The 18913-nt window shown below is 44.0% G+C and overlaps 1 protein-coding gene across 1 annotated transcript in view; it reads right to left on the bottom strand.

The window, feature by feature from the left end:
- The window catches only part of SNTG2 (syntrophin gamma 2), a 432116-nt gene that overhangs the window by 94746 nt on the left and 318457 nt on the right, over positions 1-18913 (bottom strand). The window contains exon 11 of the mRNA XM_019520636.1: positions 9042-9158. Within this exon, the coding sequence (XP_019376181.1) occupies positions 9042-9158 (117 nt within the window). The remainder of the gene's footprint in view (positions 1-9041; positions 9159-18913) is intronic.

The raw sequence follows: 18913 nt of genomic DNA, 5'->3' as shown, positions 1-18913 counted from the left end.
GGTCCCTTCCGACCCTAGAAACTATGAAACTATGACCTGCACCCAAGAATCCTGAGAGACTGGCTGAACTAACAGCATTGCCTCTGGTGAGACTGTTGAAGAGTCATGGAACTCAGGAGTGGTCCAGAATGACTGGAAGAAGGCTAATGTGGTGCGCATCTTTAAGAAAGGAAAGAAAGACACCCCTGCAAACTATAAACCAATCAGTCTAACTTTGATCCTTAGAAAAATATTTGAAAAAATCAACAAGGGGACCATCAAGCACAAGCTCATAACTGGTGGTGTGCTAAGAAACAGCCAGCATTCCTTTGTCAAGGGGGGGGTCATGCCTAACAAATCTGGTGTTCTTTTATGACCAGGTAACTAATCAGCTGGACACAGGACATGAGGTGGACATCATCTGCCTAGACTTCAGCAAGGCCTTTGACACTGTTTTGTATGAGATTCTCTTAATTAAGTTGGAGGGTGCTGGCCTAGATCAGGCTACACTGAGGTGGGTTCGCAACTGGCTTAGCGATCCATCCCAGCAAGTTGTAATTGATGGGGTGGCTGCATCCTAGAGGACTGTCTCTAGTGGCATCCCCCAGGGATCAATGCTTGGGCCTTTGCTCTTTAATATCTTTATCAATGACTTGGATGATGAAGTGGAAAGTGCAATGATTAAGTTTGCAGTTGACAACAAGCTGTGTGGAAATGCGGACACATCTGAGGACAGAGGAAGTATCCCAGATGACCTTGACAGGCTGGTCCTATAGGCTGAATGTAATCAGATGAAGTTCAATAGGGATTAATGTCTTCATCTGGGTAGGAAGAACCTTCACCATAACTATACAATGGGTAGAGGTCAATTGGCTGGTACTGCATCTGAAAGGGACTGGCGGGTGACAATTGACCAAAGGATGAATATGAGTCGTCAGTGTGATGAAGTCACCAACAGGGCAAACAGAACTCTGGTGTGCATCAGCCGATGTGCTGTCAATAGATCCACAGAGGTTCTCCTCCTCTATTCGGCATTAGTGAGGCCACAGCTGGAGTACTGTGTCCAGTTCTCGGCACTGCACTTCAAGAAGAATGTGGATAAGCTCAAAAGAACACAGAGAAGGGCCATCTGCATGATCAGGAGCCTGGGGGATAGGCCCTATGAAGAGAGACTCTGGGAACATAGCCTGTTCAGTCTGAGTATAAGAAGACTGAGAGGTGACTTGACAGCTGCCTACAGGTATGTCAGGGGTGAACATCAAGATCTAGGGGAACAGCTCTTCAGAAAGGCACCCTTTGGGAGGACGAGGTCCAAAGGGCACAAGCTAGTTAAGGAAAAATGTAGGATAGACATAAGGAAAATGTTATTTTCTGTAAGGGTAACTAGAATCTGTAAGACACATCCAGCAGAGGTGGTGCATTCTCTATCCCTGGAGGTGTTCAAGAGGAGGCCGAACAATCACCTCGTGGAGCACATTTGAGCCCAATTACCTCCTGCCCATGACTGGGGACCAGACTTGATGATCTTACAGGTCCCTTCCGGTCCTTCTATTCTATGATTCTACGGTTCTATTAAAAATCATGAAGCAGGTCCTCAAAGAATCCATTTCTAAGCACATGGAGGAGAAAAAGATGATTAGGAATAGTCAGCATGACTTCACCACGGGTAAGTCATGCCTGACCAACCTGATTGCCTTCTATGATTAGATGACTGGCTCTGTGGACACAGGGAGACCACTGGATGTAGTATACCAAGGCTTTTGGAATAGTTTCCCACAACATTCTTGCAGGGAAGCAATGGAATTATGGGCTGGATGAATGGATTGTAAGGTGGATAGGAAATCAGCTGAAGCATTGGGCTCAGAGGGTAGTAATCAATGACTCAATGTCTAGTTGGCAGCTGGTATCAAGTGGAGTGCCCCAGGGGTTGGTCCTCGGGCCGTTTTTTTCCCCAGTGTCTTCATCAATGACCTGGAAGATAGCATAGAGTACACTTTCAGCAAGTCTGCAGATGATACCAAGCTGGGGGGAGTAGTAGGTATGCTGGAGGGTAGGGCTAGGATTCAATGACCTACACAAATTGGAGGGCTGGGCCAAAGCAAATGTCATGAGGTTCAACAAGGATAAGTGCAAGTTCCTGCAATTAGGATGGAACAATCCCATGCACCATTATAAGCTGGGGGCTGACTAGCTGATTATTCCCCTCTATTCAGCACTGGTGAGGCCACATCTGGAGTACTATGTTCAGTTTTGGGCCCCTCACTACAGAAAGGATATGGACAAGCTGAAGAAAGTCCAATGAAGGGCAACACAAATGGTTCAGGGGCTGGGCCACATGACTTCTGAGGAGAGGCGGAGGGAACTGGGCTTATTTAAACTGCAGAAGAGAAGACTGAGTGGAGGACTTGATAGCAGCCTTCAACTACCTGAAAAGGGGTTCCAAAGAGGATGGAGCTAGACTGTTCTCAGTGGGGGCAGATGACAGAATAAAAAGCAATGGTCTCAAGTTGCAGCAAGGTAAGTTAAAGTTTGATCTTAGGAAGAATTTTCTCACTAGGAGGATAGTAAAACACTGGAACAGGGTACACAGAGGGGTGGTGGAATCTCTATCCTTGGATGTTTTTAAGACCTGGCTAGACAAAGCTTTGGCTGCAATGATCTAGCTGGGGCTGGTTCTGCTTTGGGATGGGGGTTGGACTAGATGATCTGCTGAGGTTCCTTCCAACCCTCATTTTCTATGATTGTATGATTGATCAAAGCTTTCAGGTACTTAATGTTTTGGCTGCATGGGCAAAATATAATCAATTAATAGAATTTTTCTTTTTCATGGAGGGTGTCTCTTGAAAGCTTCACACACCTCCTGAATTATAGATAAAGCTTTAGCTTTAATGGATTTAACAAATCAAAATAAACAGTGCAGAAACTCAGCTAAAACACTTTGAATTTGACTTTCATGAACATGCTGACTTTTTTCCCACAATCAAAAGATTTCTCTGACATATTCTTGCCAGGATGATGATCTAAGTGACATTTGTAAAACCATTTCAAAATACTATTGTTCAATAAACTAGCTTCTTCCATTGCTAATAACCATAGGACCTGAACCTTTATGAAGCATTTTCTTGGAGTTTTGCCCATTACTGGTTTGAATATTGTTTATTGTGATGGAATATGTCAGCTGAGTTCACAAGCAAACATTTTCCTTTTGCACAAAGTACTAGGACAAGACTAAAAACTACAGGGAGCATTTTTTATATAAGTGGCTCGGAACACTATGGACAGGACCATTATGACTGACAATATATTACCTTATAGCCAATCTAATTTGTATGCTTAGCCAAATAAATACTGTAACATAATTTATTAATGTACTGTTTTTCCTTCTGGCATATTCATGGTGTTAGGCAGCATAACAGAAACATGACTGAAACAGAACATTATGAAAAAGCATCATTTTAAAAATCAAGGAAACTAATCTAAATGATAAATTTGTTTGTGTTATAACTATTCTTTCATCATAGGAAATTACAATGTTACATACAGAGTTTTCATTTTATGTAGGGAAAAATGCTTTATTAGATATATTTTTATAATAATTATTATAGTCCTATCCAAGGTTAAAAATGCATATCAATTCCACAAAGTTACTTTTTGTGGACCCATTGCCCAGTTCCACATAGTAACCCTTTTTTGGGCCCATTGTTCAATTTTAAGTCCCACACTTGAAGAAGGATGTGGACAGTTTTGAAAGAGTGAAGTCCAGTGAACAAAAATAATTAGGGGCCTGGAGATGAGACTTATGAGGAAAGGCTGCATGAATAAAGATTGGAGAAGAGATGACTGAGGGTACATTTGGTAACAGTCTTCAAATACCTGAAGAGCAACTACAGAGAGGATGGAGATTTTTTTTCTGTGATCATAAGGGACAGGACTAGGCAAAATGGCTGCAAACTTCTGTAGGGGAAATTTAGATTGGAGATTAGGAGGAACTTTCTGACTCTGGGTGGGGAGAGGGGGAGGTCAAATATTGCAACAGGCTACCTAAAAATTGTGGAATCTCCATGCCTGGAAGTTTTCAAGAGCAGGTCAGACAGAATGTCTAGTCAGGGATGCTCCTGGCTTGAGCAGGGGGTTGGACTAGATGATCTCATGAGGTCCCTTTCAGCTCTACAGTCCCTTCTGTAAGATCCTGTTATAGATGCTGGCTGCAAAATGTGGCCCTGTTTCCATGCCTGAGTTCTGATTCTTCCAGTATTTGCCACTAACAGAAAACTGGTAATTCAGCATTAGAATTGATCTGTTTAGTGATTTATATCATCCTCACTCAGAGTCTATCTATCAGTGGGCCTGATCATGACATCCATTTTAACCTAGTAATTAGTTTTTCACAAGGTCCACTACTACTACAGACATTTTTGCAACAACAATGTAGTGAAATGGATAAAATTGAGATCAAATTGGAAAAATGCTACAGTACATATATTACAGGCCTCGGTGAAGCAGCAAATATTCACTTTGGATTCAGATTTGGCTGATTCAGAGGGACAGTGATTCGATTTGGTGATTCAAAACACCGTCCCAATTCAATTTGGCTGATTCAGATTCAGAGATTCGGCAATAGACTATAATGTGGAATCACTAAAATACCTATAACTTTGTCATTTGTTGGCAGATTTAGATAAAAGCAGCAGGGATGGTAGCCGCTTTTGAGGGTATGAAATGTGCCAAGTTTCAAGGAGATAGGTGCAGGGGTTTCTGTGAAAGTGAACCTCAAATTGTTGAAAGCAAAACTCTTATTACTTGTGTGTGTTAAGGCAGAGTGGGATGAAAACAGCATGGATGGTAGCTCCTCATACAAGCATGAGGCCTGCCAGGTTTCAGACAGAGTGGTGCAGGGGTTTCTGTGAAAGTGAACCTGAAGATTCTGAAAGGAAATACAAAAAGTAAATAGGTGCAGAGTGAGGAGGGTGGCACTCACTCCGTCTACACATGGAGGTTGGGGAACCCCAGCAGCAGGAGGTTCACCTTCAGAAACACCAGCTGCTACACCAAAACACAATCCAAGAGGGTGAGGTGTCAGAACACCCACAGCAATGCTGAACACTTTCTTGGATGGTGGACAGGACACGTGTTCCCAGGCAACCGTGGCAAAATCCTGCCACACCTGGCCATGGGTTGCCCAATAGGCCAAGGGGTCACAGTGTAGCAGCTCCACAGCCTCTGCAAGATAGGTAGCCACAGAGGCATCCACACTACCTGCCCAATGCTGGGGTCTAGTGCCTCTGGACCCCAACACTGAAGCCATGCCATTGACCCACACTGGCAGCAGCTGTGGTGGAGGAGATTGGTTCATGGTTGGACTGCTGGCACGGAAATCCAGTGATTGAGGGTTTTGCTGCTGCAAATGCTCCCCTTCACCCTTGGGTTGCACATGCCCACCAGCACATGGACTGTACTGGACTGCAATGGATCCAGCCACTTTTTGATGCTCTCCTTCAGCTACTTCACTAGTGCCTGCAGCTCTGGTGAAAGCAACTTGCCCCAGCCAGGAACATCAATCCCATGGAACTTCTCCATTCCATTATCAAGCTCCTTCACTATGGGGATCACCTGGCTAAGGAAGGCATTGCCAGCGCTGAGGCTCTTGATGGTCTTGAGGAATGGCTTGAGGACCAACAAGATCTGGAAGATGGTATCCCACTCTGTTTTGTTAAGGGGGGCACTGATCCCAATCTCCCCGAGCAAGGCCATCTCATGGATGGCCTTCTGTAGCTTGACCAGTCTTTTGAGCACCAGGTATGTGGAGCTCCACTGAGTCTCCACATCCTGCATGATTTTGTGTTGTGGGATACTCAGCTCTGCCTGTTTTTCCCATAGCATCTTGCCCCCACTTGATGCTCCAGTGGAAGTAACCTGCCACCTTCCTGCATTTTGAAATGAGATGGCTGGTAGTGATGGTGCCATCACCAGCAGCCCTGTCCCCCTCCAAGGGGTCCCTGACTATGAGGTGGAACTTATGTGCTACACAGAGAATACCAACACAATTGGCATCATGCACTGCTTTGACCATATTGGTTCTGTTGTCGGTGACCATGAACCCATGGGTGAGCTCACCCTGCCCAACAAGCCACCCCTACACCATGCTGTTCATGTCCACCGTGATCTCCCTTGCTGTGTGGGACTCATCCATCACCTCCACTTGAAGGAGAGCCTACCCATGCCCTGACTGATCGCACCAGTGCCCTGTGAGGGAAAGTTAGGCACGATCTTCACCCCTGCTGCTCCAGATGTCTGAGGTGAAGTGCAAGGCCACCTGAAGTCCTACATTCCACAGCTCCTCCCTCAAATACTCCCTGCATGCCTCCAGGGCACCACTGTTCTGCTAAAGGTGGTGCATGTGAGCACTTGGTACAATGGGGTCATGAGTCACCTGAACCTTGCACGTTCAACAAAGGAGAAGGGCTGGCCATGCAGAGCAAGCATCTCCCCAATGCTCTAGGGCAGTGGTCTCCAAACTTTTCTGATCGCGCACCCCTATCAGTAAAAAATTTTTGAGCATGCACCCCCAATATATGTATATTTATATAAATATAAATAGAAGTTCTAATATTTTCTTCCTGCACCCCAATGGACCATCTTGCGCACCCCACTTTGGAGACCACTGCTCTAGGGGACTTTGTCTTTTGAATGCACCCCCCTTGTCTCTGCCTTTCCCTCACTGGTCCAGGGTGGCCTGCTTCTGCATCTTGGGGATGGAGGCTTTGGAGTGTGAGGGGGACTTATTTTTGGGCATGCTCCCAATGGTGCCAGGCTGAGGAGGAATAAGGGCAAGGGGGTGCTGCTTCCTGAGATGCAGCAGCATCACCGTGGTGGTAAAGTGTTTCACCTCCTTGCCCCAGCTCATCTGCTTTGGCAGTGCTGGCAGTTAATGTACCTGGGATCATCTGTCACCTCAAAATGATCCCATACTACACGACCCACCTCCTTCTCGGTTGAAGGTGGGGATCCTCAATGGACAGGATATACCTTACAAGAAGAAAGACTGTAGCAAGAGACTAAGCCTTTCAGGCACTGCTGCTCCAAGAGAGAGACAGGTCACAAAAGGCACGGATCACTTCAGACACAGTTTTATATGTTGTTTCTATGTCCCTCCCCCAGAGCACTGTGACTGGAAGGGAACTCAAAGAAAGATCACAGTCACTGGCCACCTACAGATGTCAATATCAGAGCAGTCTTTCCCCACCACACACAGCCTTTTCCATGTATGGAAGATCACCCCCTCCCCCTCCCTCTTTTCAGTTTCTGTTTGCTGCAAGCCTTCCAAATCTCCAAACCTTTTTGATTCTGTCTGAATTGATTCAGAGGCTTCCAATTAGATTTGGACCTTTTAATTCCATTTGGACTGGGACGTTCAGCTGCCAAATCAGGCCAATCTCCTCTGAATCTAATTGGCTACCACAGCTTTGCACAGCCGTAATATATTAGCATTTTTCTCCTACTTGCAGAGAGCTGAATTTTGAGAAATTAAGTAGTTTAGCCTCAATTAGCATCATGTAGATGGATAGTTTTAATTATATCAAAGACTCTCTTTCTAGAACAGGTTTGAAAGCCATAATTAAGATTTTTTTAAAATTATATTTGCATGCCATATTATTTATTGGTTTAATATTTGAATTTTGTTTTTGATTTGGTTTTTACCTAGATGGAGATAATTGAATAAAAATGTAGTTCTTTAGCTTGCTTTTCAGAGGTGAAGAGGATTTTTCGGGGGGACGACATGCTTTTCACATGTGGCTTTCCCTAATTTCAACATTTCTCCAACACTACCAAATTAAAAAAGGCATTGTTATGTGGCCATTTGTGAGCCAACACAACAGGAATATTTGCTTTGGAATGCTAATATGTAAAAGGTATACTGTGTCACTGGTTACTCCTGTGTACAATTCATAATTTATACTTGCTGTCTCTCACTTCATAGTTACGTGATTCACACTTAATAAGGTAAGATTTGCTCCTCCTTCAGCTGAAAGCAATGGAAGTGTCGCTGTTGAATTCTTTGGACACTTAAGTTGACTAGTTTTTTTGCAGGTTCACTTAATTCTATTTTTAATACTTTAAAATTTTTTCAGAGTACCAATTCCTTGGGGTCCTGGACACTTTCTAGCACTACAAAAATAGTGTCATTGAAGTATATCTTCCCCTTAGCATGACAGAGTGACCACAAAGGTGTGCTCTCGAGCCAGTGGATGAAAGTAGCTGCTTCTTTGATCCCCCTCCTCCCAACAGAATCTGTTAATGAGCCTTATGGATGACAGCCTGCCTTCCTTCTTTAGGGGAAGGAAGACTCAGAAGGCTGTCACTGATCAGCTGGCAGCTGTTGCTGTGGTCTGCCGCTCCCAGGCTGGAGCACAACTTGTTTTTGAGATTTTTAGAACTCTTTTCCTCATTTTGATTTGTTTCTTTAGGGGAACTTTTAGTGTTTTCAAAAGGTATTCAATGAATCTGTTACAGAAATATGGGTGTTTTGTTTACAACTCTGATAATAGTGGCACAAATTTATCTTGGCAGCATGCTGTAATCCTTAAAGAACATCCACCTTTAGTGGTGATAGTTCTCAGTTATAATTCAATCTATGACTTGCATGCAAAATTTTCAACCAGTTAGTACTAATGTTAACATCCTTCTGAAGAGAGCTAGACTAACTAGCAAATCATTTCACATATAAATAGGTTAGATGCTCAGTGTGAAAGAATAAATTTTGGTCACAATCCACCTGAGAGGAATTTGAACCAGGAATGTGCCCATTAACAATATTCTGAACAACCCATTTCCCACAGACTTTTATGTAAGTGATTTTCAAAAAAGCTTAACAGTTAGATATCTTAATCCTACTTAAATTTAATGTAATTTGTGGCGTGCATGTGACTAATTTCCTCAGGTTTTTTTTTAAGAATCTCAGTCAACAGCTTTAATAAATAGGAAAGAATTAATGTCCAGTGCTGTTAAAAACAGTTTCTTCAAAAAAACCCGAAAACTGACAAGAATTATAATTGACTTCTTACTGGTGGACTGCTGAAAATGTAGAAGGATGAACCTTTCAATGCCAGGAACTTGAATTTGTATATCTGTGATGAATCAGTTCCATCAAGTCTCTCATTCACCCATCCCATATGTATGATCTGTAGGGCAAAAGCAGTGATAATTAAAATTCAATCTTCAACAGAAGCACAATATATATCATATTTACTTCAACATAAGATGACCCTGTATATAAGACAACCCTCCAGTTATTAAATTCTCTACACGAAAAAGAAATACATTTGTTATATTTTTCCAGGTGTAGAATCAAATTATGGGAGGGTTATCTTGAATTTGTCCCCTTCCCAGTGCTACAGCAGGGAAAATAGTGGTGGGGAGTCAGGTGGCTGGGGGGGTCAGATCCCTTGTCCTCAGCCCCTTGACCAATTTCTTCTCCCTGCAACCTTCCTGCCACATTTACTATCAGACCCTACTTAGGCTCTGCTTCCTCCCTGAGGACAATGTGGAAAAAGTGAGCTGTATGTGACAGTAAGGTGGGGGAAAGGGACAGAAGGAAGGGCAGAAGCTGCAGAAAGCCCAGAAAGACTATGTCCACTGCTACCCCTGCATCTAAGGATTTGGTGACCTGGTCATAGAAGGCCACCAGGTTGGTGTGACAGGACCTGCCATTCATGACTGGAACTGGATGTTCTGGTCAGAAGTCCTGAGACCCTCCAAAAATTTATATGCAGATGAGGTACAGGGCTGCCTGGTCCATCTCCACCCCACAGGGTGCATCCCAAGAAGTGCACACATGTGGTTTGAGACACCTCAAATCTGTTTAAGGCACCACAAACTGCACTCAGTGCATGTACACCCATTTACCGTGCTGCTAACTTGCAGCATGGTGGGGGTTTTTGACACAGGGAGATCCCAGTGTAAGAAAAAACAAAAAAAATCCGCTGCTAACAAAATCTGCACTTTTGAGAAAAAAATGTGCACCACCAGAAATGGAGCCTTGGTGGCCAGAGCCATGCTCTGGCTGCTAGCCAGGCTCTGAGTGGCCAGATAAAAACTGCTGCTGTCTCAGGAAGTCCCCAGGGTCCCAGGTAAAGCTGCTAGGGCCAGCACAGGTGCAAATTTGTGCTACTGCTTTTTTTGCTGCAGCAACTACATGCTCCTGCATGTGGGAACAACCCATAGACAGCAGAGCCACAGTAATCACATAGCAAAGAGAGGGGAGATGTTTGCCAGACATTTAAGGCTGGTAAAGAAATAGAAATAATTGGAAATGGAAAAGAAAGGTGCAGCTCAGCTGTGGGAGTCAAGAGGAAGTAGAAATGTATTTGATGTAGTGGTTCACAATGACTTTAAAAACAGTTGGTGCTAAGGGGGGCTGAGCACAATGGGCACTATATTTCATTCAGATGGACTGCACTAATCTAGTCTTTTGCTATGTTCCCATCACTGTGCTTGCCTAATGTGGGACATGTATTTTATGTTCAGCCTGAGCTGCATTCAATCAACTTCATAGTACATGCTACTTCTAGCAGCAGTTTAATGCTAGACAATGTTTTTAATGAGGGGGAGGGATAAGGGGGGAGGGGTTTGCTGGTACGCAAATATAATGTGAGGGGCTTTTTTTCCCCGTGCTGATTGGGAGGGAAAAATCTTGTCTTATATTTGAGTTAACACAGTTCAGATGAGTGACCTTGAATTTCAATCCATCAAATCTGTATCTTCACCTCCCTCAGCCCCTCCTGTTGCCCTTGGCCATCCACTGTACAACTAGCTTTCAGGTGTACACAGAGGCATGAACCACAGTGCATAGGCTCTTGGCCCCTAACCTATGTAGCTGAATCATATTGGCTCTGCTTCAACAAGGACCTTCATCGGACATGTGTGAACATGGATGGGAAACAGCTAATAAAGGTTTGGGATAGATAAGTTTATTCTGATATAACAAGTTGCAGCTGGCCAAATATTTTTTCCCTTAATTGAACCTGAATATTTCTGGAGGTTCCAAAAAAATGCCACTGATATAAAACCCTGCAGTATATAGTTCAGTATACACTGAAGTTCCTGGCTAAGTACAAATAGTCAAAAAGGCTAGGGTGGAATTGAGCCATTTTTTTCAGGTTTCTCTAAGCTGTGAAGATTGAACCAACAGTGAACTGAATTCATGTTGCCAGCCATTGCCAAGCCCAGCCCAGCCAAGCAGGGGCCATCCCTGATTGGCTGCCCAGTGCATACCCCCAGCCCCCTGCTGTCCCCCTGCAGGGGAGAGGAAAGGAGACCCTGTCCTGGTACTGATCCTCCCCCCGCCCCCCAGTTGGGCATCTGGACATGGGAAAGAAGCCTCAAGGGACTTCCCTTAGCAAGGTCACCCAGCCCAGGGCTGTCCTGCCACGAGGTGCCCCTTGCTGAGAGGAACCCACTCCTCCACCTTCCCGCTATCCAGCTGGCAACTTGGCTCCCACTGTGTGCCCCCATGCCTGACTGTAGGGGCAGACACCTGGTCAAAGAGAATGCTCCCCCCTCCCACGTGTGGCAGCAACAAGGGGTAGGGGCAGCCATGGGCCAGGGGAAGCCCCTCCAAACATGGGGCTCCCCCTGTGTCCCAGAGGATGCTCCCTCCCTCCCACCTGCAGCAGAGCCAAGTCACCCAGCTGTACAGGTGGTGTGGGGAATTCCCCTTGGCTCTCTGGGGCAGGGCTGCAGAACCCTAGGCTGGGCCAGCAGGAACTCCCTGAGGCATGGGTCTCCCCTTGTGCCCTCACACCCAGCTGCAGGCACCCAGATCAGGGGAATGCTCCCCGCTTCCCACCTGCACCAAACTGCCTGACCCCATGGGGGAGGGAGAGAGGGGATTCCCATCGGCTCCCTCCCTTGGATGTGGGGCTCCAGGATGGGCTGGAGGAATCTGCCTGAAGCATGGGGCTCCCACTGGATTCTCATGCCTGGCTGCATGGGCAGGCATCTGGCCTAGGGGAATGCTTCCCTCCTCCCACCTGCTGCCTGGCCATGCAAGGGGTTGGGGAGTAATTCCTCTCAGTTCCCCAGGGTAGGGCAGCCCCAATCTGGGGGACCCCAGGTCAGGGGAACCCCCCTGAGGTAAGGGGCTGCCCCTGGGCCCCACGCCCAGCTACATGGGCAGGTACCTGGCCTGAAGAAATGCTCCACCCCCCAACTTGTGGCAGTGGCAGAGTTAGGTTACTGGCCACACAGGGGAGTGGAGGGTTTGGGGCGGGTTCACCTTGGCTCCCTGCAGCATGGCAGACCAAGGCTACTGTGGCTGTGGCTGTGGCTGGGGTCGGGGGAGGCTCTGTTTTCCTCACCTCCCACTTCCACTGGGCTGACAAGTGCAGGCAGGATGCAGGATGGGGAGCAAAGAAAGAGGTTTTTCTGTCTCAGCTGTGTGATAGCCTGGGGGTGGGGCCATCTAGGTGCTAGGCTGGAGCAGCAGAGTCTGAGCCGTGTTTCAACAAGCAGTCCTGTGAGGGGTGGTTTGCAGGGGACCACGAATCATCCCAATATGCTGGGAGACTGTGAGGCAGCTTAAGTTGGGATGGGATCTGGGACAGAAGTTTAACCTAAATCAGTTAAGTCTGATACTACATCATAGATTTCATAGACATTAGGGCTAGAAGGGACCTTGCAGGAGCATTGGGTCCAGTCCCCTGCCTAAGGGGCAGGAAGTCTGCTGGGGTCAAGTGACCCAAGCAAGAAACTCATCCAAGTGCATTTTAAAGGTGTCCAGAGTAGGTGCTTGCACCACTTCTGTGAGGAGTCTATTCCAGACTCTGGGGATTCAGATGGTAAATAACATTTTTCTTATGTCCAGCCTAAAATAGTCTTCCCGGAGTTTGTGACTGTTAGATCTAGTCTTCCCTTGGGGTGCTCTGGTGAACAGACATTCTCTGAGTTCCTGGTGCACACCCCTTATATACTTAGGTTGCCACCAAGTCCCCCCTGAGCCTTCACTTCTCCAGGCTAAAGAGTCCCATGGCTCTTAGCTTCTCTTCATAAGGCCTGTTTTCTTGCCCTCTGATCATGCACGTGGCTCTCCTCTGTACTCTCTCAAGCTTCTCCACAATCTTCTTGAATTGTGGAGCCCAGAATTGGATGCAGTACTCCAGCTGCAGCTTCACCAAGGCCGAGTACAGTGTGAGGATGACATCCTGAGATTTACTTGAGAAGCACTTATGGATGCAAGCCAGAGCTCTGTTTGCTTTACCAGCTGCAACATTGTATTGGTGGCTCATGTTTATCTTGTGGTCAATCATGACCCCCTAGTCCCTTTTGGCTGGGGTGCTAGTGAGCATAGCCCTGCTAAGCCTATAAGCATGCTGCAGGGGGGAGGTTCCACCTGAGGTGAAGTGCCTTGCATTCTCAGTGTTGAATGCCATCAGAGTTTCATCATCTCAACTTGCGAGCCTGTCCAGGTTGGCTTGAATCACCAGCCTATCCTCTAGTGTGACCACGCCTCCCCACAGTTTGGTGTCATCAGTGAATTTAGCCAGTCTGCTTCTGATACCTGAATCCAGATCATTTATAAATATATTAAAGCATACTGGTCCAAATACAGAGCCCTGGGGGCCACCACTGGTAACCAGGCGCCAGATTGACATGGCTCCATCAACAATGACTCTCTGGGTCTGACCATGGAGCCAGATCCTGAGCCATCAGAGGTTGTTGAGGCCACAATTCCCCAGTTTAACCCTGAGGAATTCATGGGAGATGAAGTCAAAGACATTTTTTGAAGACCCAGTAGACGATATCAACCTCTTCTCCTTTCTCCAGGTGATGCATCACCTGGTCATAGAAGGAAGCAAGGTTGGTCAAGCAAGACCTGCCCACAATGAAGTCATGTTGGCTGTCTTTCAGAATGCTGCATTCCAGTAGCCTGTTGTTGATGGTTTCTTTGATGATTTTTTCCAATATATTTCCAGACTGAGGTCAAACTGTTTGGCCTGCAGTTCCCTCTATCTTCCTTCCTCCCTTTCTTGAAGATGGGCACCATGTTGGCCCTCTTGCAATCCTCAGGAACCTCACCCAAGCACCAAGAATTCTCAAATATCCTTGCCATTGGCCATGCAATGATATCTGTCAGTTCTTTTAGCACTCTTGAGTGCATTCCATCCAGATCAACTGATTTGTGGATGTCCAGCCTCTCAATGTCTCAAGTTCCCACAAGATCTTCACCAACGATGGGTGCCCATACCCTGGCAATCCTGCATCTTGTTTTGCAGGGTGATCCCCTTGGGTTAGTGGAAGACTAATGCAAAGTAATCATTCATGAGATTAACTTCTTCCTGGGTGTTGGTTTCCTGCTGCCCCATTTGGTTTAGCAAGGGTCCAGTGTTGACCTTGTTTTTCTTCTGATTACCCACATATCAGGCGGGTAATCTGAACAACAGGTGATTTGTTGTACATTGAGTTTATCCACAACAAAGAGCTACATCATCACATTCTTTGTTTCATGGAATTTACATTTTTGTGTAAATTTTCATCAAAGAGTAGGATAGATTAATTCTATTCTGGTTCAGCCAAATTCTAAGGTGGTTAGGTTTTCTTTTCTCCCTCATCTAACATATTTTTAGATTTTCTCTGAAAGTATTAATTTCTCTAAAGGCAAATAATGTATTTAATATTTTGTTTTACATAGTTTTAAGGTATCTTGAAATTCAGGCAGAAGTAAGATTTCAATAACTCTTTCTAAGCTAGATATAAACAGTAGAAGAACTGTCCCTACAAATGAAGTTGATAAGTTTAATTTTACATGCATATGCTGAATATATGGCCCCTACTGGCTCCTGAAAATGTTATCCATCTTCACCATAGTAATATATGAATCTCCAGATCAAAATGGTCAGTACTTATATGCCTGCTAATTTTTACTTGGGGTAGGATTGAAGAGCACAAGTCCCATGGGACTTCTGAGAATCCTATCTTTGATTCTCACAAAAGGGAAAACTCCTATTGAAGTCAAAGAATCAGCCTGAATCAAAGATGTATTAAAAAGAATAACAACTTCAAGATTTTTCCCAAAGTGAGATTTGAAAAGAAGAGGTTATTCTTTTGAGATAAACATAAAATTATTCTTAAATATTGTCAGTACATGAAAGTGAAGCAATATGCAGTAAGAGAACAAATTGTAACACACACCCATATTGTTAGAGTAACATGTTTATGTGAAATACTTCATACAATATATAAAATAACAAAAATTGGAAATAATGTATCTATCAGTCTGCTTATTTAAAAATATATAAGAACATAAGAAGCCCATGTTGTTTCAGTACACTTTTCTCCTGAGCTATAACATTAACATTTTAATGAAGTTACAGAAAGCAAGGCAATAAATACAGTAGGCCTTCTAATTCTCACTTAGCTGTTGTGGAAATTCAATAATTCTCACCCAAATATTACTTCACCCTCTCCACCAGTAAAGCTTAAATAACAGAGTTTTTAGACACTTCATTACATTAAGAAATTACACCACAGTACTGCTGAAAATCTAATATAAATTACAGTATCAGGTACTTATAGTAGTATGTTAATATCCTAATAATAAAAATTAAAACAAAAAGAGCAGTCAATGTTCAAAAGCAAGGAAAAAAGTACACTTTGAAAAGCAAGATCCTTAATATTTTTATAATCATAATTGTTTGCTTACTTGCTAATTTGCAAAATTCATTAACCTGCAATCGATTTCTCATCCATTAGTGAAAAATCAATTAGATTATATTCCAGAGACAAAATTATAGATTGCTATTCAACTCTGCTGTGCACAGCAGTAATCATTTGCTTTCCTATAGCACTAGTTATTCAAGAATCCTGAAGTTCTTCACAACAACTGATGGGAAAATTGAGACACAGGCAGACTATGCAAATTGTTCAGTTCATACATCAAATCAAATGTGCTGCTGCCCCTGGTACTGGTGCTGGGCACAGCCCGCACCCAGTGCTGGTCCTAGGTGGAAGCAGCAGCCTCCTGTCATCTGGCAGGCAGATCAGGGGCCACACCCCTGGGAGGTGTCTGGTACAGCCCCATAGCCCTCCCAGGGGTGTGGGCCCCTAGATCTGCCTGCTGGATGACTGGCGGCTATCACTGCCGACAAGTGACAGTTTTGCTTGACAGCACCTTGAGGTGCAGTTTCCCAGAAACTGCTATAGCTATCTTCTTGAAGCTTGGCAGGCTTCATGCCCTCATAAGCAGCTACCATCTCTGCAAGTTTCATCCAAATCAGGCTAGAAACGACAAAGTTATAGGCAGTTCTGTGCTTCCCCATTATAGCCTATGTGTGAAACTTTGAAACAGCGTCGAAACAGCAAAAATGTTGATGAAAGAAAATGGAAGTGCTTTTGAAATCAAACGAAATTCAAAACAAAACATTATTCCATCGAAACATCAAAATGAAAAGGTGCTGTTTCACACTTACTACACATTAGCTCATTACTACTGATCAGTAGTTCATTACCATTGCACAGTAGCGTTGTATGGCATGAACCACGTCCAGTAATAACAAGCTACTGCACAATAGTAATGCGCTACTGCACAGTCAACATAACCAGGAAACCATGCAGGGATGCAGTCATTTAGTACTTGGGTATGCAAGTACTAAATGACTGCAACTGCACAGTGAGCATCTTGTGTAGATGTGGCTCGTGTGAATAATCAAAGTAACAATGGTATGATGGAATCTCTGTTTTCAGCTTCAGATCAAAGAGAGAAGTGCACATGTACTTTAAAAGAAAAACACTGAAATAGTAGTTAATGGAACTTCAAAGTTCCAAAAGAGTTTGATCAGGTTTGGTTCAAATTTAATATATTTTGATATCTAAATTTGCTTTACTGGTGTTGATCAGTAAACTAAATTGTCTCTTGCCCATGTACAATTCTGTATCCATTTTTTTCATATAAAAATGTGAGTACCCAGATAAAAGCCATTTAGTTGTCATTCACCTTAAGTAGCAGGAGAAAATACATTTAAATTCAATGAAAACTGATTTGAATTTAAAGTCAGAAATTTTAATTCCCATCAGTGGGACTATACAAGTCTCTGCTGTAGCTTGTTTGCAGTTGCTTCCTCAGTCCCAGACCTTGATGCACTCCAATCTTAAGGGTAAGGTTAAGGCCCACTTTGAGAGTGTGCTGAATTACTGTGAGCTGAATTACTACAACATTTCAGTATTATTCATTTAATGTATAATAGAAACAAACAGATTATCATAAGTCAGTTTAATGACTCCACTCCATCAAAGTCTACAGAAACGCAGACAGAGCAATATCTCAATTGCACTGGATTGTGGAAACATTCTATAGTGCATTGCTCAACTGAAATGACCTCCAAAATTACCAACTCAAATTCATAGGGAAAGAACCAATTATAATATCTTCTCTAAGAGTATCTGTACAACAGTTATTTACAAATTATATACTTCATCTATATTTTTTTGAAAAAAAAAAAAACAAAAGGAAAAAAAAACTACTTGAAGCAAAAAGCCAAACAGCATAATACTATGAAAGCAGGAAGTGATAAATTCTGAAAGGCTGGATGAAAGCATGAGGAATGGAGGAGGAAGGGCAGAAAGGGGCAGCAGCGAGTTGTTTTGGTTCCAAGAGTTCTAGCTCCCCAGAAGTGCCAAAAAGTGATTAAGCTTCTTTCAGGGTTTTCTTTCCCCAGCCATTATTTAACTTTACTTTGTCAACATAGCTGCTGAAACAAGAAAGTATTTTTTGTGCTCTCCAATACAGGTAAAAAAAAATGCTTTACTGATTTATGCCACTTCTTACAAAAGAAAACAAAAACTCATGCAATGAAACTGGGTGCTAACTTATGGTTCCTTATGAATTAACATACTTAAAAGAACTTAACATTTCAAAGCCAGGACATATAATGGAAACACTATCAGATATTTAACTACAGTGTCCTTGTTAAGCACCAATGAATAGGATTTAGAAATTTCCTGGCATTTATACAATGCCTGACAAAATTAAATTTAAAAGCTGGCCAATTTTACTTAATGCAATGAGTAAAGAATAAAGCAGATGTTAAATGCAAAAACCATTCAATAGCCTGTTTCTTGAGAAACACTACTGCTTTGGTATGCCCCACCAGTCCCCCTGCACATGCTTACTGAAGACACTATAGCAGTTGTGTCACAAGATATGCCCTGGACCCTGATGCTGCCCACAGGTATCAAGGTACATTGAATGGTCTGATACACCTCTCCAAGTGTGTGCTCCAGTTCACATCCCAGTGCAGCCACATCAAGATGCTCCAGAACACATACTGGAATGTGGGGCCAGTCTGCAGGTCTGGTATGTCCTGCACCACTCATCTGGCTCCTGGGATCAGATGACTTTGATACACTTGCACTACAAGGGTTTACAAGCTGTGCGTTGTGTAAAATCAAATGTTAATTAAAATATCACACAGAGCATTTGATCACTAGGAATAAAAAAATGACTTTAGTTAATTGTTAAATTTTACTAGTAATCATTGGCATAGTTGCAAACTCATAGGGCTCATCCAGACAAGTGTGCACGTGCCTGTTGCCCCCCCCTCAAAACCCTTTGAGGCGGGGCAACAGGTACATGCGGTAACGAAAAAATGTTCCCTAAGCTGCAAGTTTGCAGCATGTGGAGAAAATTAGACCCCTGGATATCCAGGGGTCTAAAAAAAATGTTCCGCAATAGAGTGGAGCAAGGCACTGTTCAAGACCATGCCTGGAGTCAGTCCTCCAAAAGAGATTCTCTGGTCTTTAACCAATTCTTCACCTCTGTGTTCTTGGGCAGGGACCGGGACTTCCCCACTGTGATGCAAGATAGACTCGAGGGGAATGCCTCCAGACCTCAGGTTGGGGAGGACTGGGTTAGAGAGCTTCTGGAGGGGCTGGACGTGTTCAA

This window comes from Gavialis gangeticus, unplaced genomic scaffold, assembly GCF_001723915.1.
Source record: "Gavialis gangeticus isolate Ggan-Ray unplaced genomic scaffold, GavGan_comp1, whole genome shotgun sequence".
NCBI classification, from domain to species: Eukaryota; Metazoa; Chordata; order Crocodylia; family Gavialidae; genus Gavialis; species Gavialis gangeticus.
The sequence above is the reverse complement of the archived record's forward strand: the minus strand, read 5'-3'. Positions and strand labels throughout refer to the sequence as shown.